The sequence below is a fragment of the Pan troglodytes genome, chromosome 13 (genome assembly GCF_028858775.2).
Source record: "Pan troglodytes isolate AG18354 chromosome 13, NHGRI_mPanTro3-v2.0_pri, whole genome shotgun sequence".
NCBI lineage: Eukaryota > Metazoa > Chordata > Mammalia > Primates > Hominidae > Pan > Pan troglodytes.
The window spans coordinates 70,177,618-70,194,027 of NC_072411.2; the positions used below are offsets into that span (position 1 = coordinate 70,177,618).

The 16,410-nt window shown below is 39.0% G+C and overlaps 1 protein-coding gene across 3 annotated transcripts in view; it reads right to left on the reverse strand.

Annotated features, from left to right (window-relative positions):
* STK39 (serine/threonine kinase 39) overlaps nt 1-16,410 on the reverse strand; it is a 296,180-nt gene that overhangs the window by 211,403 nt on the left and 68,367 nt on the right. For all 3 annotated transcript variants that reach the window (XR_010149776.1, XM_063790544.1, XM_515880.6), the window contains exons 3-4: nt 4,348-4,456; nt 806-947 (exon numbers count right to left, since the gene is read on the reverse strand). Coding sequence is in view for 2 of the 3 variants with exons in the window: in XM_063790544.1 (XP_063646614.1) it covers nt 806-947; nt 4,348-4,456 (251 nt within the window). In the remaining variant the exon portion in view is untranslated. The remainder of the gene's footprint in view (nt 1-805; nt 948-4,347; nt 4,457-16,410) is intronic.

Below are 16,410 nucleotides of genomic sequence, written 5' to 3' on the forward strand. Positions count from 1 at the left end.
CCAACATGGTGAACCCCATCTCTACTAAATATACAAAAATTAGCCAGGCATGGTGGCGCATGCCTGTAATCCCAGCTACTCGGGAGGCTGAGACAGGAGAATTGCTTGAACTCGGGAGGCAGAGGTTGCAGTGAGCTGAGATCACACCATTGCACTCCAGCCTGGGCAACAGAGCAAGACTCTGTCTCAAAAAAAAAAAAAGAAAAAGAAAAATATAGTAGAAATAATTAAATATAAATTTCAGGGTAGGAGAATTACATTATTAGTATTACTGGCAAATGGCTATTTATTTGCAATAATTCCTAAGAGCCCAAGTAGCACTCACTCACTTGAAACATCAAGCACTCATATTCTATGTGATTTGACTATGTAAAGAATTAACATTTTATGTCACAAAAGAAGATAAGTGCCTCTTCCTTCCCTCTCACCACCACATCAAAAATAATTCACATAGTACAATGTTTGGATAGTCTTGCTTGTATTAGAAAGATAGAGATGCTGTCTAGTTCAACTAGTATAATTCAAGAGTAGTTACCAAAACTGATTTTTTTAAATGAGTCCATGTAGTCCTTTTTAGATTCCACTCTTATTTCAGTGAAAGCAACTGAAGCAATCCCAAAGATACCAATATAATTCATCAAAATTTATTCTCTTGTTTCTTTCTTAAGTACTTTTTTCCCATCTATTTAGCCTAAGTTAAAGTAATGTCAATACCTGCCTGCAACATGTGTTTCCTTAATATTCTTTACAAACTAGGGCTGAAGATATGAACATCTGAATTTAAACATCTCTGCAGAGGTCATACCTGTGAATCTGACCGTTTCTGTGTAGATAGTCTAAGCCTTCCAAAACCTCTTTAAGAATTGTTGCTATTATTGCCTCTTCCAGAACTCCATTCTTGTGTTCTCCTCGGTTGACAATGTATTTTATGATATCCAACATTGAACCTAAGTAGACAAACAGAAGAATTAAAACATAAGCACCTTCATCACCTTTTCAGAACAAGACTCCATTATGTATAAAATTTAATAGAAACATCAAAATATGGGCTTTATTTAATGCAAATATTCCCAAGGCAAACAAACAATTGAATGGGGGCCCCATGACCAAAAACACTAAATCCAAGTTTGCAAGAGCACTTTCAGTGTGAATTTAACGAGAAGGATTCTGGGTCAGGGACCAGAAGGCTGTTCATGGCCGTTCCATGGTTGGTTCCTTTTCTGGTTACAGTATTTCTCACAAAAATTCCTAAGAGCAACCCTCCAAAGAGGGTGCAAAAAGTCTGAACTGACAAAGAAAGGAGTATGAGGCCAGGAGAAAAGGCAGAAGTGAACTGCTGAGAGAAAAAAAAACACACTCTTTGAGGACCTAAATCACAGGTGGGAGGGGGAAAGAAGTATGTTGTTTCTAGACCTCTGCTTATAACCGGAAGATTCCTTCCTGTGACACTACCTGATCTTTATTTTCTTTCCTTCTTTTTCTTTTTTTATTTGAGACAGAGTCTGCCTCTGTCATATAAGCTGGAGTGCAGTGGAGCAATCACAGCTCACTGCAGCCTCAACTTCCCAGGCTCAAGCGATCCTCCCACCTCAGCCTCCCAAGTAGCTGGGACTACAAGTACGTGCCACCACGCCTGGCTAATTTTTGTATTTTTTGTAGAGATGGGGTCTTACCATGTTGCCCATGCTGGTCTTGAACTTCTGGGCTTAAGTGATCTGCCCACCTTGGCCTCCCAAAGTGCTGGGCTTATAGGCATAAGCCACTGAGCCTGGCTGATCTTTATTTCATTTACCTGATATATTTGAGGCACTAACACAATAAACAAACAGATACCTAGTACTTTGTTACCATATACAGATTAGCATCCTTGGCACTGTGAATTCATGTTTCAACACATATTAATTAGTATTCCAAACCCCTGGGTCAGTTTAAAAGCCAAAATTACCTGGGGGTTTGACATTTCTGAAGAGTTAACAAACGGCTTACCTCAGGATCTGAATTTGGCTCTAGGCTCTTTATAATTAACTAAGAGGATTGAGCTTCCCCATCAGATACAGCTGCCTGCCCCTCATTAAGAGATTCAATGTAATGAAATAGAAGAAAACAAACGCATATTTTTCCCCAGAGGAAAAAAAAAACCTCTGTTTATTTGTTGACTCTTAGATTTTTGTGTCATTTAAAAAATGATAATTCCAAAAACATTTTCTTTTTATTGTATAAGGATATACCATACCAGGCATGCATGCATTTCTGTCCTGCTAAAAGAAAAATGAACAAGAGTCCATGTCTGCCCATGTCCTTACCTGTGGAAACCTGTTTAAAATCTGTTCTTACCTAAAGCCCAGAGAGGCTAAATTGGACTCTTAAAAAGACAAAGAAATTTTCTGTCAGATCCTCCTCAGAAAACAGAAGATTCTCAGCTTCATAAAAGCAAAAGGTAAAATCTTCAGCTTGAGCAGGGCATTTGGGACTATTCAGGGTCTCAAGTCATCAGAATTTCTCATTTCCTCAGAGTTGGTGGAACCTCACAAAAAGAGAATGCCTTAAGATCATCTTGTTGGCAAAGTGCAAGTTCCTCTGCTGAATAAAGGGGCAGTCCCAGCACTCAATACTGCAGTCCAGCTCTGGCAGGCTTCCTTTTTCTTTTTTTCTTTTTAATTAAAAACTGAAGTAGGCACTCAAGGAAACAATGACTAATAAGACTGAGGAAGACTGAAAACAGAACAGAACTAAGCTCTCCAGGGCTCCCCACTGAGACCTACACAAGCAGATCCAAGCCAATTACAATGCCTTCGTCATCTCATTTTTGGGCTTCTGCTTGATCCAAGAGAGTTTCTTTTTTAAAAAAGGAAAACATTAAAACACCTCCCTTGACATCTGCAGATTAAAATAGGCTCTATCATATAAATTCTGCTATGCTAGTTTTGGGTTGTCCAGGCACAGCAAAATGTTCTCCTCTGATCCTAAACCATACTTCATGTCTCAGAAAGATACACAGAGAATCAAGCCCTCGAAAGAGAACACACCAGAGATGTGGGTATGCTGGGTGTTCCCAAGGAAATCACTTGGGCTTTCTAAGCTTCAGTGCCCATGTCTGCAAAACGAAGGTGTAAATACTTGCAGCACAGCATACAAATTTTTAAGTCAACAGATGTTAGAGTCACAAATTCCAGCACCAACATTTACTATGTGTGTGACCTTGGGCAAGTTGCTAAACTCCCTTGAAATTTGGTGTAATTTCTGAAAAACAGGGATGGTGACACAGGCCATTCAGGGATACTGTGAAGATTAAATGGGATAAGGTCAGTAAATTGCCTTGGACAGGATCTAGCCACAGAGTAAGTGTTCAAAAAAGGCAACGGTTATCATTATCATTCCCTCTCTGATACTGATGTTAGAAGATTAAAAGAAATACAGGATGTGAAAGCACCTTGTAAATTAAATTGTCAATGGCTTGCATCACTGCAGGGATCTGAAGCTAGAGAGAGGAAGTGACTTTCCCTTCCCAAATGCAACAATAGGATGACAATAGTGCCATTTCTGATCAACACTGCAAGTGAATATGTAGCACACATTTCTCCCCATGTCAACTGAAACCACATTTAGTGAGCACCTACTGGGCGCCAAGTTCAATGAATTCAAAGTGCATTAGACAATCTTCACAAAGTCCACAACCTAAATATGCACTGTCCAATACTGGAGCCATACAAGGTGATTTAAATGTAAGTTAATTAAAATTGAATACTCAGTCCCTCAGTCACACTAGCCACATGTCAAGTGCTTAACAGTCACATGGGATTAGTAAAAAGTAGATAGCAGCACCTCAGAACATTTCCATCATCACAGAACATTCTGATAAATGGCACTGAGATAATTCAGCAAACTGCAATGTGTTAAGGACCTGAACAATGTAAAAAGAAAGGACTCAAGGAGAAAGGACTGGCTAACTTTTTTTAAGAATAAGCGGTGACTGTGGAGAGGATGTGACCTTTTAGGCCTGAGCACATGGAAAACAAAGGAGAGATGCAAGGCTGAGAAAGAGGACAGGTCAGGGGCAAAGGCATGAGAGCACATAATACATTCCAGGGGCTGCCTCTCAGCCTAGAAGGTCGGGCATTTCATACCTGGAGAAGAGGATATACACATTCTCGGAAGTTAAGCAAAATTATGAAAAGCTTTGAAGGTCAATCTGAAGCAATCTGGACATTATCCTCTAGGCAATGAGAAACCAAACAAACTTTCAAACACAGGGGAGAAAGGATTCAATCTAAAGTCTTCTCCAATATGCTGGTCCCAACAAAAGGAGAGAAAACAAGCAAATAAATAACAACAACAAAATCCACTTACCTCCACTTAGTAATTTCATGACCAGCCAAAGTTCATCTTTGACCACAAAAGAGGTGTAATAAGTCACTACGTTGGGATGGCTGCACTGACTCATGGCTTGAATTTCTTTCTATAAAAAGAGCAAAACATGACATAGTACCATGGGGTGAAAAGTGGCAAGCAAAACACAAGTGAATCACAGTTGAGTACCTGGGTAACTTTCCTACTCGAAAGCCTACCTGAGGGGCTGCCTAAGCCATTACTTCAAAGAAGGTATATAAGGACCAATTCTCTCACCCACATTATCAACTCAGATTAGAAAGTTCTCTACAGGAGACCACAGAGCCCTGTGGGCCAGCTACCAGACATAGGAACTTCAGATCACTGTTATCACCCAGATGACCCCTCAACTCTGCCAGCAGAGAGCCCTGCCACATAGGACTAAGAGCCTCATACCTGAACCGAAGGCTTGACAGGGAGATAAAAGACTGGGTGAGTTACTAGGACACCTGCATCCTGGTGCCAGCCTGAACTCTGGTGGATCTTAGCTCCTCCCTCATCCAAAAAACGACAACAAAACTGTCCCTGTTTCTCAGGACTGCTGTGATGGTAAATGAGAAAATACATTTGAAAATGCTACAGTATTATTTCCCAGCTATCTGCCACAGTAGATATTCCATTAACTAAAAAAAGGAGGTGGCAGGGAAGAGAGCGGCAGGCGAAGTAAAATAAGCTTGGGAAAGATCAGATAATATATCTCATTCTAAAAGAATCACAGGGAATATTAGTACTGTCAAAGGCTCTGAGAAGTCCTGCAGTAGATAAACTGCCATAGTTTAATCCATATTAACAGAGCAGGAAAAGAATGCTTTGTGGGTCACATCTTGGAAACACTGCTGTAGAGAATAAAATATATTTTATTCTTTGTTGTTTTATATAAAGACATAAAACAAAGCTGGGAAATAAAACAAATGGCAACTTTCAATAAACCACATTTTTCTGGAATATTCAGTTTCATATTGATTTCAGTTTCTCGTTTTAAGTTATTGTCGGATGACTCCCATAAAAGCTTCAGTCTAATGTAACTCTCAATCAAAGGTACCAGACCAGTGTAACTCACTTACAAGGTGCCATAAAAAGGACAAGAATAACCTAAATGATCAAAGAAACCTCATTTTTGCCATTATGTATTGATGAAAGAAGGGTACATTTATGCATCCTATGAATATATTCAATAATAATGAGCTTCACATTAACTCAAAGTTACCCAAGCAGAACATCTCAATTTGGACGTTATCTTTGCTTGTCCAGTACTGCCTAATCCTCATACTACTAAAAAGATCCTATATATCCGACAACTTGGCCAAAATTCTGTAATACGTAATACTCATACTTTCCTTAACATATATGTTTATTTAAAGTGCTTTTGGCTAGGGGCAGTGGCTCATACATGTAATCCCAACACTTTGGGAGGCCGCAGCAGGCGGATCACCCGAGGTCAGGAGTTCAAGACCAGCCCAGCCAACATGAGAAACATTGTCTCTACAAAAAAATTAGCTGAGTATGGTGGTGTGCGCCTGTAGTCCCAGTGACTGAGGAAGCTGAGGAACGAGAATCACTCGAACCCGGGAAGTGGAGGTTGCAGTGAGCTGAGATCGTGCCACTGGACTCCAGCCTGAGTGACAAAGCAAGATTCTGTCTCAAAAAAAAATTTAAAAATAATAAAAATGAAGTGCTTTTAACCAAAGATAAACTCCTTAGAAACTACTAATTTTTCTTTTTTCTTCTCAGTATATAACAATGATTTTCCTTCATCATTCCCCTCATCCATTTGACTGATTACAGGTTTTCTAAATCTGACACTTTTCAATTCAGCAACTCTTATCCTTTGAATAAGATCTGAAACCTGAGGTTCAGTTTCCATCTGTTTCCGGTATTAGGTTCTGATGCCATAAGACACTTCTGAAGGAGAAATGGAACCCTGCCCTGGCCACTCCTATTTCAAGTCAATAGCATCTGCTCAGTGGGGGGATGGCCCACATTGAAGGTCTGTAGCATTAGGTAGGGTCCAGTTTAAACAGATGCCTAGTGTTCAAAGAAACGAGAACAATGTCTCTTAAATGCAGCTGCACTCTAAATGTAAGTGAATGCTTTTCTAGTGCTGTAACTCCAAACTTTTAAATAATTTATCAAAATGCACAAAACAACTAATGGTCATACAAAAGGAAATTCTTTTACATTGAAGGCAAGGTTGAGTCAGTCTAGAAAAACACACTTTTTAGCCCTTTGCATTTAGATGGCCAGTATCACTTCCCACCCAAAGTATCAGGTTCTCTGACTTTGCAGTGAGCGTGTGTGTGTGTGTATGTGTATGTGTGTGTGTGTGTGTGTGTGTGTGTGTGTGTAACTCCTTTAGAAAACCTGTAGAACCTATAGATATAACTTAGCAAATTCTATTCCTTCAAAACTCTGAGTCTTAGAGACACCATCTGGACATTAAAAGGTTCCAGAATTTAAATGAGTGGGGGATGAGGGGTCACAGATACTGCCACACCAACACAACCACAGGAGCAGTATAAGGACAGGTAAAAGAAGGGGCAGGGGGCCCAAGAGTGGCTTTCCATCAGTTTGATCACTCAACCTCACATTCTTCTTCCATGCAGCTGAGCCGTCCCTCTTCACTTCTTGGCTAGGGGGTCCATGTCCCCAACTCCTGCACCATCCATTGTCCTGCACAGCAGCTTTTCCACAAGCATTAATGCTTAAGGACATGATGAAACTCGCCTTAGGGAGAAACACTGTTGCTCCGTCTTGAGCTATGACCTGTGCTATCACTGATCCCCAGGATAAGTAATATTTCCACATAGAAGAAAGTTAAAAACCTGAAAACTAGAAATCTTTCCACAAAACTATCCCCTCCATTCTTCTCAAAACAATGATGGGTGTTATTTGAACGCTCCCTTGGTAACAATCTATCAGTTAAATTATCTAAGCTTCTCCTAATGCCCTAACCGCATTCATATGGTTAGGAAAAGACATTCATTACCAAGCATATTTGTTTGTCCCTATCCCTAAAAATGACTAAACTATTGCCTAAAGACGAACAACTTGAAAATATAAAAATGTTTTAGCTGATTCTTTCGACAGAATGAATGGGTTCTAACATCCTATTCTCTTAATTAGGTCACAACCCAAGGCAGAAGTGTGAGTTAAAGCGGTGCTTCCCTAATTTGGATGGGCATGCAGATCACCTCAGCAATTTGCTAAGATGCAGATTCCCATTCGGAAGGGCTGCAGTGCGGCCTGAGAATCTGCATTTCTAGCAGGCTTCCATGTGATGCTGATGCTGTGGGCCCAGAAACCAGACTTTGAGTGGCAAAGTGGTAGACTGAGCTTTGAAAGAAGGCAGAGAGGAAGGTTGGGGGATGTGAGAGGAGGGACACAGATGACTGCAAGGAAGCCGACAGTGTCAAAAGTGCCCAGTAGTGGGTCTGGCAGACAGTACTGCCTGGCTGAGTCTAACTGGAGGAGAGTCTAACTGGAGGAGAGGGGTAAGAAGCAAAGCTGGAAATAAGGGAGACTGTTGTACTAAAGTGGTGTGAATTTCACAAGGACAGAAAAGGGTAAAAACTTCATTGAGATTTAAAAAAGAAACGCAAGCAAACAAACAAACAAAAATCCCACGAGGTCAAAGATGGGAGAAATTACAGAACTCTGAAATGTAGGCAACACATTTGCCAAAAATACAGTCAAGGAATTGAACACAGTGGCTCCCTTGGAAACCTAGGAAATGAGACTTAGACATGTCACAAGCGCCAAACCAAGCTATGGCACAGTAGCTAATCTTCTCTGAGGCTGACAGAGCTGTTCATGCAGCTCCATCTGAAATGTATCACAAGTGAAATTTCACAAGAGTGGGAAGACCAACCTTAAAATGGGGTAGCATGGAAGATCCCCTATCCATCTGCTAGAACTGAAGTGGCAGCCACAGCAGCACCCCTCTGCAGGGAGCCATGTGCAAGAAAGACATATCAAAGAAGGACACCCACACACTGCTGTTATGCCAGCCCTGCAAAATTTGCCAAACCAGACATTACGTGCAGCATGCTAGGTGTGGTGAGGAATACAAAATAAAGTATCCTACCCTACAAATATGAGGAGTTGGGAGGAAAAAACTTCCCCTTCCCCCCAAAAATAACAGAACTGAAAAAACAAAGGGAAAAACAACTTAATTTTTTTTTTTTAGACAATCTCATTCTGTGGTCCAGGCTGGAGTGCAATGGCGCAATCATAGCTCACAGAAGCTTTAACCTTCCTGGCTCGAGCAATCTTCACACTTCAAGCCTCCTTGACTTCAAGTAGCAGGGGTGATGAGCACATGCTATCACATCCAGCTAATTTTTTAAAATTTTTTGTAGAGACAGGGTCTCACTGTGTTGCCCAGGCTGGTCTCGAGCTCCCAGGCTCAAGCAATCCTCTTCCTTGGTCTCCCAAAGTGCTGAAATTACAGCTGTGAGCCACTGTACCCTGCCATAACTAAATATAATAAGAGATTTTCTCATATTGCTATATGGCCTTTCATTTCCGCACCCCCCCCCACCCCCGCCCCAACACACACACACAAAACATTATTTCTCCTACAAATAGTACTGAGGCCAATCAGGAACTGTGACTAGCAAGGATCTGATCCTCCAGGATCTACTACAGAAGGGCCGCACTCTATGTCACAGCTGGCTTGGAAGCTTGGCCTTGCCATTTACTGGCTTGATTACCTGGGCAGGTTATCCAACATCTTTGAGCCTCAGTTTCCTTTTCTGTAAAAGGAGATTACTACTATCTACATGAGATTATTGTGAGGTAGGGGAAATGAGATGTATAAAACTCCTTGCAGAATGCCTAGCACATAACACAAATGTTCAAAGTTAATTCAGTCTGTTCAATGTCTCAGTTTCTTCATTGCGTGTGAGCATCGCCCTAATCTCAAGTGTCCCAATTCCTGACTAAGCCTCAAAGGCACAGAGACAGACTATGGCAGCAGCCCTCACTTTTTCCAACAGAAATGTCACAGGACACATCTGTTGGCCCCATTGGCTCAAGGAGTTTGCTGTAATGCATGGATAGGTCATTTGGTCATGAATTTTTAACCTCTACATTGTCTCAACCCATGTTTTTCCTAATTCACCCTGTATTTAATTTATACTACCTTGTCATACTTCATGTATCCTGGTAAACTGCCTCAAACTCTTTCGGAATAAGTTATCTAAATAGATACTTATGCAAAGGGTTCAGAACAAAGAGAAATAGTACAAGTTTAAAGATATAAGAATTAGGAAAAAGTTAAAACCTGATTTCTTTTGTTCCTAAGACCATGAGATTCATAAAACACTAAAAGGAAAGAGATTTTGTTACTGAAAGGGAAGAGTTTAAATGATTCTGAGTTCAAAATATTAAACTATACTTAACCAAATTTGCGTATTTTACAACTTATGTAAATCCTAAATAAATTCTTCTTTATCCGATAATGATGGCAAAATATCCTACTCAAGTACTTAGTTAAGAAATCAAACCTACTCAAGCTCCAAAATTGTATGCAGTTAAATCTGAGGAGATACTTCTAACTTTATTCTAAAGCAATGGATCGCAACCTTGGCTGCATATTGAAATCACCTGGGGAGCTTTGAAAAATACCCACGCCTGAGTCCCGGCCCCAGGGAGGCTGCTGTAAATTGGTTTAGGAGACAGCCTGGGAATGAAAATTTTCAGAAGCTCCCAGGTGGTTCTAATGTGCAGCCACAGCTTAGAACCCCTACTTGCGAGCTAAGTGCTGAAATGTATTTTTCTTTCAATGAAATGGTGAGAGAAACATGTAGCTCCCAGGCAAATTTCCCCACTGCAATGTAATCTACGTATGATGTACAAATATTATCAAATAAAACATCTACTTCCAAATGCAAGAGATGACCAAATACATCTGTAAAATGTATGCAATACCCTCGAAACATTTAAAGAATTCTTTAAATGGTATAGGAGTAATCTTGTTAAATAAAAACACTTTTCAGAAAGTCTTTCTCCAGCATGCACTTCTTTTAGCAGCATTATGAAAGGTAACCTAATCAATATTCACAAATAACCAAATACTGTTAAGTAGCAGGTTTAACCAAAAACAAATTTCAGTGATTTCAAACGTCAACCAAGGCATGGAAGAACAGGATTAACAAGGTCTTAGAAGAGCAATGTATTTTTCTGGACTGTCATTTTCAATCATGAAAATGTCATTGTGAATTTTTTTATTTATATTTATATTTATTTATTTATTTATTTATTCATTTTGAGATGAAGTTTTGCTCCTTGTTGCCCAGGCTAGAGTGCAATGGTGAAATCTCGGCTCACTGCAACCACTGCCTCCTGGGTTCAAGCGATTCTCCTGCCTCAGCCTCCTGAGTAGCTGGAATTACAGGTGTGTGCCACCTAATTTTTGTAGTTTTAGTAGAGATAGGGTTTCACCATTTTGGCCAGGCTGGTCTTGAACTCCTGACCTCAGGTGATCCACCTGCCTCAGCCTCCCAAAGTGCTGGGATTACAGGCGTGAGCCACCGCACCCAGTCATGAATTCTTTTAATTGCAAAAAATGATATACCATTTATACAGCAAACTCTTGCCTCCTTTATAAGAAAAGTACCAGCAGAGAAAAACCTATTCAAGGAAGTCAAACATTTTGTCTTGTACCACTTACAAATCAATCAACGAATGTCCTTTGCCACTTAACTTTACAATTATTTTCATGTGATTTGGTATCTGAGTTTAACCAAGTATAGTCCAATGGAAGGCAGGTTTACAAATGGGAACTAGGTATTTTGAAGAAAGAGAAACATTTTTAAGAAATAGAAACATTTTTAAGAAATCAGGAAAAGGAAAGCATAAATTTTGTGATAGCCTTAATTGGTGTTTGTAGAGAAGTTTTTAAAACTAGGGAGAAGCAGTTATAAAAGTGTAAAGTGTCAGGGCAATTGAAGGTCTGGAAAATCTCTCAGAAGTAGCAGAGAAATCCCGATGGGCAAACGTCTACTTGCTAACGGAACAGAATGAATATCCCAAGGCCTACTTGCTTCGTTATAATGTCATGAAATTGCGTGCTCTGCAAAAACTGTCCTAAAAAATTAAAATTTGCTTGGAAGTGAAGAAGCCACTTATTTTTTTCAAATGAAACAAGGGGGAGAAAGCAAAAAATACAGTAGTGATATTGAAATACTATATGAAAACTCAATAGGAAGATGCCATTTTCTTTTATAGTTAGCTAAAAAAGTTATTCAACAAACAATAATGATGTCTTTTGGGCTCTACAAGTGCTGAGGGTGCCACAGTGGAATCAGACTCACACTCAGGTATGAACAATCGCTTTTTGACCATGAAATTGTGACTGGGAATACTGAAAAAATTCAAATTGAAGATGTCATTAAAAACAGAAATAGATGGCCGGCCTGGTAGCATGCACCTGTAATGACAACTACTCACCAAGCTGAGGTAGAAGGATCACTTGAGCCCAGGAGTTCGAGGGCAGCCTGGGCAACATAGCAAGACTTCATCTCTTAAAAAAAAAAAAAAAAACACCCAAAAAAACAGAAACAGAAACAGGAAGAACTTTTCTTGTCAGCCAAATTGTACTGCTGGAAACCTAGAGGCCAACTTTTACCACTGCTGCTGTATTTGGGTTCACCACCACACAGTGACAATGTAGGGTGTAATGTGTCTTCTTTTTGTGGTATCGCCTGTGGCACCCTGGATGCTGTGTGCCATCTGGGGTTCTGCCAGGGAACAACCCTCCTGCAGCCTCCTCTTAATACTCTCCAACCTTCCTCCTGAGGATTCCACAGCCCTCCTTTTTCAGCAACAGCTTAATTAATTATGGAAATAACGAAACCAAAATAAGAACGACAATAACATAGGAAAGAACTAAAGCATTTGTCTCAACCTAAGCAACATTTTCCTGAAGTCTAGAAGAATGGCAAAAGTGAGATATTTAAAAAGTGAGATGTAACTAAAATTATATTCAATCTGGGCATGTTTTCCCCATTTTCTCCTACTCTGAAAATGAGTATGTGCTGGGTCCCTGTTACTGAAAACATATAAGCCCCAAAACATAAGTGTTTTTGCAATGTTAATTTTTGCTTACTTTTTGAAAAAAAAGCATGAGAGGTTAGACATTTTAATGAGCTATTTCTAACAAATGTAGAAAACAATTAAAAGTAAATTCAATTAGTATATTTAATTAGTATCCGAATAAGCTACATAACTTTTAAATTTGATGTTCCAAAAATAAAAGTTGTTTTCTCCAACCAAATTATACATGTTCCTAAGCTAATACAACTTTAGTGCTCTAAAAATGTTAGTTTTGCATATACAGTATAGTATTTATTCTCTAATTCGTTAAGAATGTTTTTGTGCTTTCAAAATATCCAAAAATTTTCTATTTCCAATCCTGCCCTCATTTGGACTATACCTGGATAAACATAAACACCAAATTATGTGAAAATAGTTACAAAGCTAAGTTGCAAGAAAAAGATAACAGTACAAAATTTAATGGCCGAGACTTGAAATGCTCGAAATAGTACTACAAAATATATTAAAATAATTACAAAACTAAGTGGCAAGAGACAGATGACAGAACAAAACTTAATGGTTGAAACCTGAAATGCTCAAAACTATACTATATTCAGTGAAGTAGGCTTGCATGCTAATGCTATATCCTTAATATAAAAAACTCTACAACAAATAGCTAAATGCAATTTGTTACCACATATGATGAATGAGCTGGGATATGAATTATTAATTTACTAATTAGAAAATTCTTAACTTCAAAAAGAATGGAAACATACTTTCGTTGATGCGATAAAACACACACGTACAAAATTATACTGTTTTAGGGTCAAATTAAAAAGATGGAAGTTTTTTAATCACTATCTTTCTAGAATAAACAAGCTTTGCAAAAGTATTAACATAATTCCATAAATTTGCTAAAACACTGCAAACAAGGTTTTGAGAGTTTCTCCCCCCCCTTAAACCTCAATTAAAAGGAAGAGAAAAAAAAAAAACTTCTGACTGGAGGAACTGCTCAGAGGTCACCAAATCTTTTAATTTAAAAAGGATGAGAGCAACCTGCATCAGATAATGGTTAGGAATAACAGTTCTTCTCAAATGATCATCAAGCCACGAAGATATCTAGAGCTTTATTCTCCAATAACCCACAAATCATAGCTAACTCATTTTTCTAAGGAGAGGGAGGGAGACGGGGAGGGGAGGTGATGGAGGGAGTGAACAGTAGATCAAGAGAAAGGAAAAACAACAAAACAACGCTACAGCAGAAAGCAAAATGAGGGCAGTGGCTTTGTTCTGAGGAAAAAGTTCTTGATTTTATCTATAAATATTGTCAGTGAGTTAGACCAAAATCCCTAGAGAAAGATGATACAGGAAGAAAAAAGCAGATGCCAGTTGAAGACTACTGAATGACAGAGAAACTCTTTCATTATGTTCATAGGAGAAAAAAATGATACACTGTGTACCCAAATCTATGAATTTACAGTAGATTTCTGCTATCATACCGTAATGCTAAAGTGACTTGACTCTATCCTGAATTACCATGCATGATTTGCTAGTAATTAGTATTTTTATTTAAGTGAATTGAAAAGGGGGTTTTGTTAATATACTTTTAAATACATAGATTCATAGCACTTGGGTAATAAAAATAAAATTTTGCCAGAATTTGTCATCACACAAATAAGGACCAGTGGTGAAACTGATTTTTCCAGAATGAGCAGTTCTGTAGGGGAGTCAAGTAAAGAAAGCAAGTCCCCTGACCCAGGGAGTTCCTTTCCTTCTATCAAAGGATCAACATTCATCACTTTTTTATAGCCATGGTTTTCTTGAAATGACTTTGTTCACATATGGAATTCACATATGGAAATTATGGAATGAGCATTCCATAATTTCATAACGTAATCACTTAATTATTTCTTTCATTTTTTTAATGACACAAATGCTTTGCCTCGTCCCCGGGCCATGATTTCTCCTATGACTCTCCTGCCCCTGAGAATTAAACTGTAAATTTTGACGGCATTGATGTATGTGTAGGAATGAGCAAATGAGGCTGAATTTTCTGTGAATGGGTACCAAAGGCAGACTAGAAATATGAGAACTTGAGGCAATAGGAAAAAATGGAAAGGGATCTATTTAAAGTCTAAAAGTCATAAAGTCAAATAAGGTGATGAACCAAAATGTTCATCAATCCCTGAATAAAGTAGAGTAACCTGAACATCACAAAAAGTGGGATTAGGGTAAATAGAAGGAAGGACTGTTATATTTATGGAGTTCATTTTGTCACCTGGTGATAGAGGCTGAAAAGACACATGACTTCAAGAAAAAGCACTCAGGCGATGGATTTTAAGGGAAGTCAAGAGTGCCCCAGGGTAGCATCCCTAGCCTTTGAGGTTGATCACAAACCAGAGAGCCAAGCTCTAGCAGGAAACCTCAAGGCCATCTTGACACAGAATATACTAGTTTGCAAGACAATGGGTCAGACCCATTGGGCAAATCTTAAATTCCTATTGCAAAGCAGGAACTCCCTGAAGGGAATACATATTAGACAAAAGTAAACTGTCTAGTCATCTGCTAAACCATTTCTGGGCAAATAAAGACAAAAGGTCCAGAAAAACATCCCTTAGTTCAAAAATCTCACCAACCCAAAACAAAAATGAAGAGACTCATTCACTAGTCCATGGTCTCCCCCAAAAATGGGAATCCATTCTGTTTTCCCATCACCAAAGTCAGTGCCTAGCATCTAAGGGGGTTTGATAATTCTGGTGTTAACAAGTTCTGCTCTAAAACTGTAAGTATCTCCTAGAGAGCATTAAACTAGTTATAATTAGTCATTTACACCACGATGGGCTTGACAAATGTGCAGTTAACAACAAATGTGGGGTTAACAAATTTCAGAAATTATTAAAGCATCTATGTTGGCACAGTAAGGAATACAGAACAAACCAGAACATATCCTTGGCTCCTGGAAAACTAAACACTAAGATCATTATACCTTCAGAGATCAGAGTACAGTTAAAAGGCCAAACTCCAAAACATACATGAAAATTCAAAAGAATAAATAAAAAAGGATTAGATTAATTGCTATTCATATCATACCAAGAAAAACATTTATTTGGGAGTGTTCTAATCTAATTGCTGTTAAACTAAAATGAATTTTTAGTGGGCATAAAGCCTTGTACTCTCATATACATACCCAAAAGTCATCCTTTTGATGGGCTTAAGCATAATACAGAAACTCAGTAAGTATTTACCAAATAAATAAATAAATGCCTATTTGATGTGTAACTAACTTATCTTTACAGAATATTACAGTACTCATTTCAACAGTATAAATCTGAATCATCAATTATTTAGCACCAGTGAGCTCATCTAACACTTCTTTTCCTCTCCTCATTCACAAAGAAGCTGACACTGTAATTAGCACTTCCCTTCAGAAATGATGACCGCTTGACTCCTTCTTCAGCAAACCCTGGATCCAGCTCTGTGACCTACAGGAAACTCAACTGACAGCCCCTACCACATAAAGAAGTCGAGTTCTGGACCAGTTGTCTAAAACTGTTGTGTGCCATCAATTCTGACCTGTGTGTGTAAATCCCCCTTTATTATGGGACAAAGGGAGTGGGGACAGGACGGGGACAGGTAGTCAGTGGGGGCTGAGCTGGGAGTGGGGGTCAGGAGGTGTTACAGTTTCATCAAGGGAGAAACATGTCCCAGTGGCCAACAAATAGTTGATAATTGTGATTTCTATGACATAACACTCTCACAAGAAGAGATCCCAGTGGCCACTGTTTCTTCTAGGAACAACAGTTTCCAGTTAACACATGGCACAGTCTGTGAGATGATGCAGTGCACTGACCTGTATATAATACACACTCATGGAATTAAAGGATTATTAGGATACCGGATGTCCAAACACTGCCAAAATGTGAGCCCTCTGAAATAATAAAAGTGCAAGCAACAGCAGTATTAGACATTGAAAAGATGACAGCAACT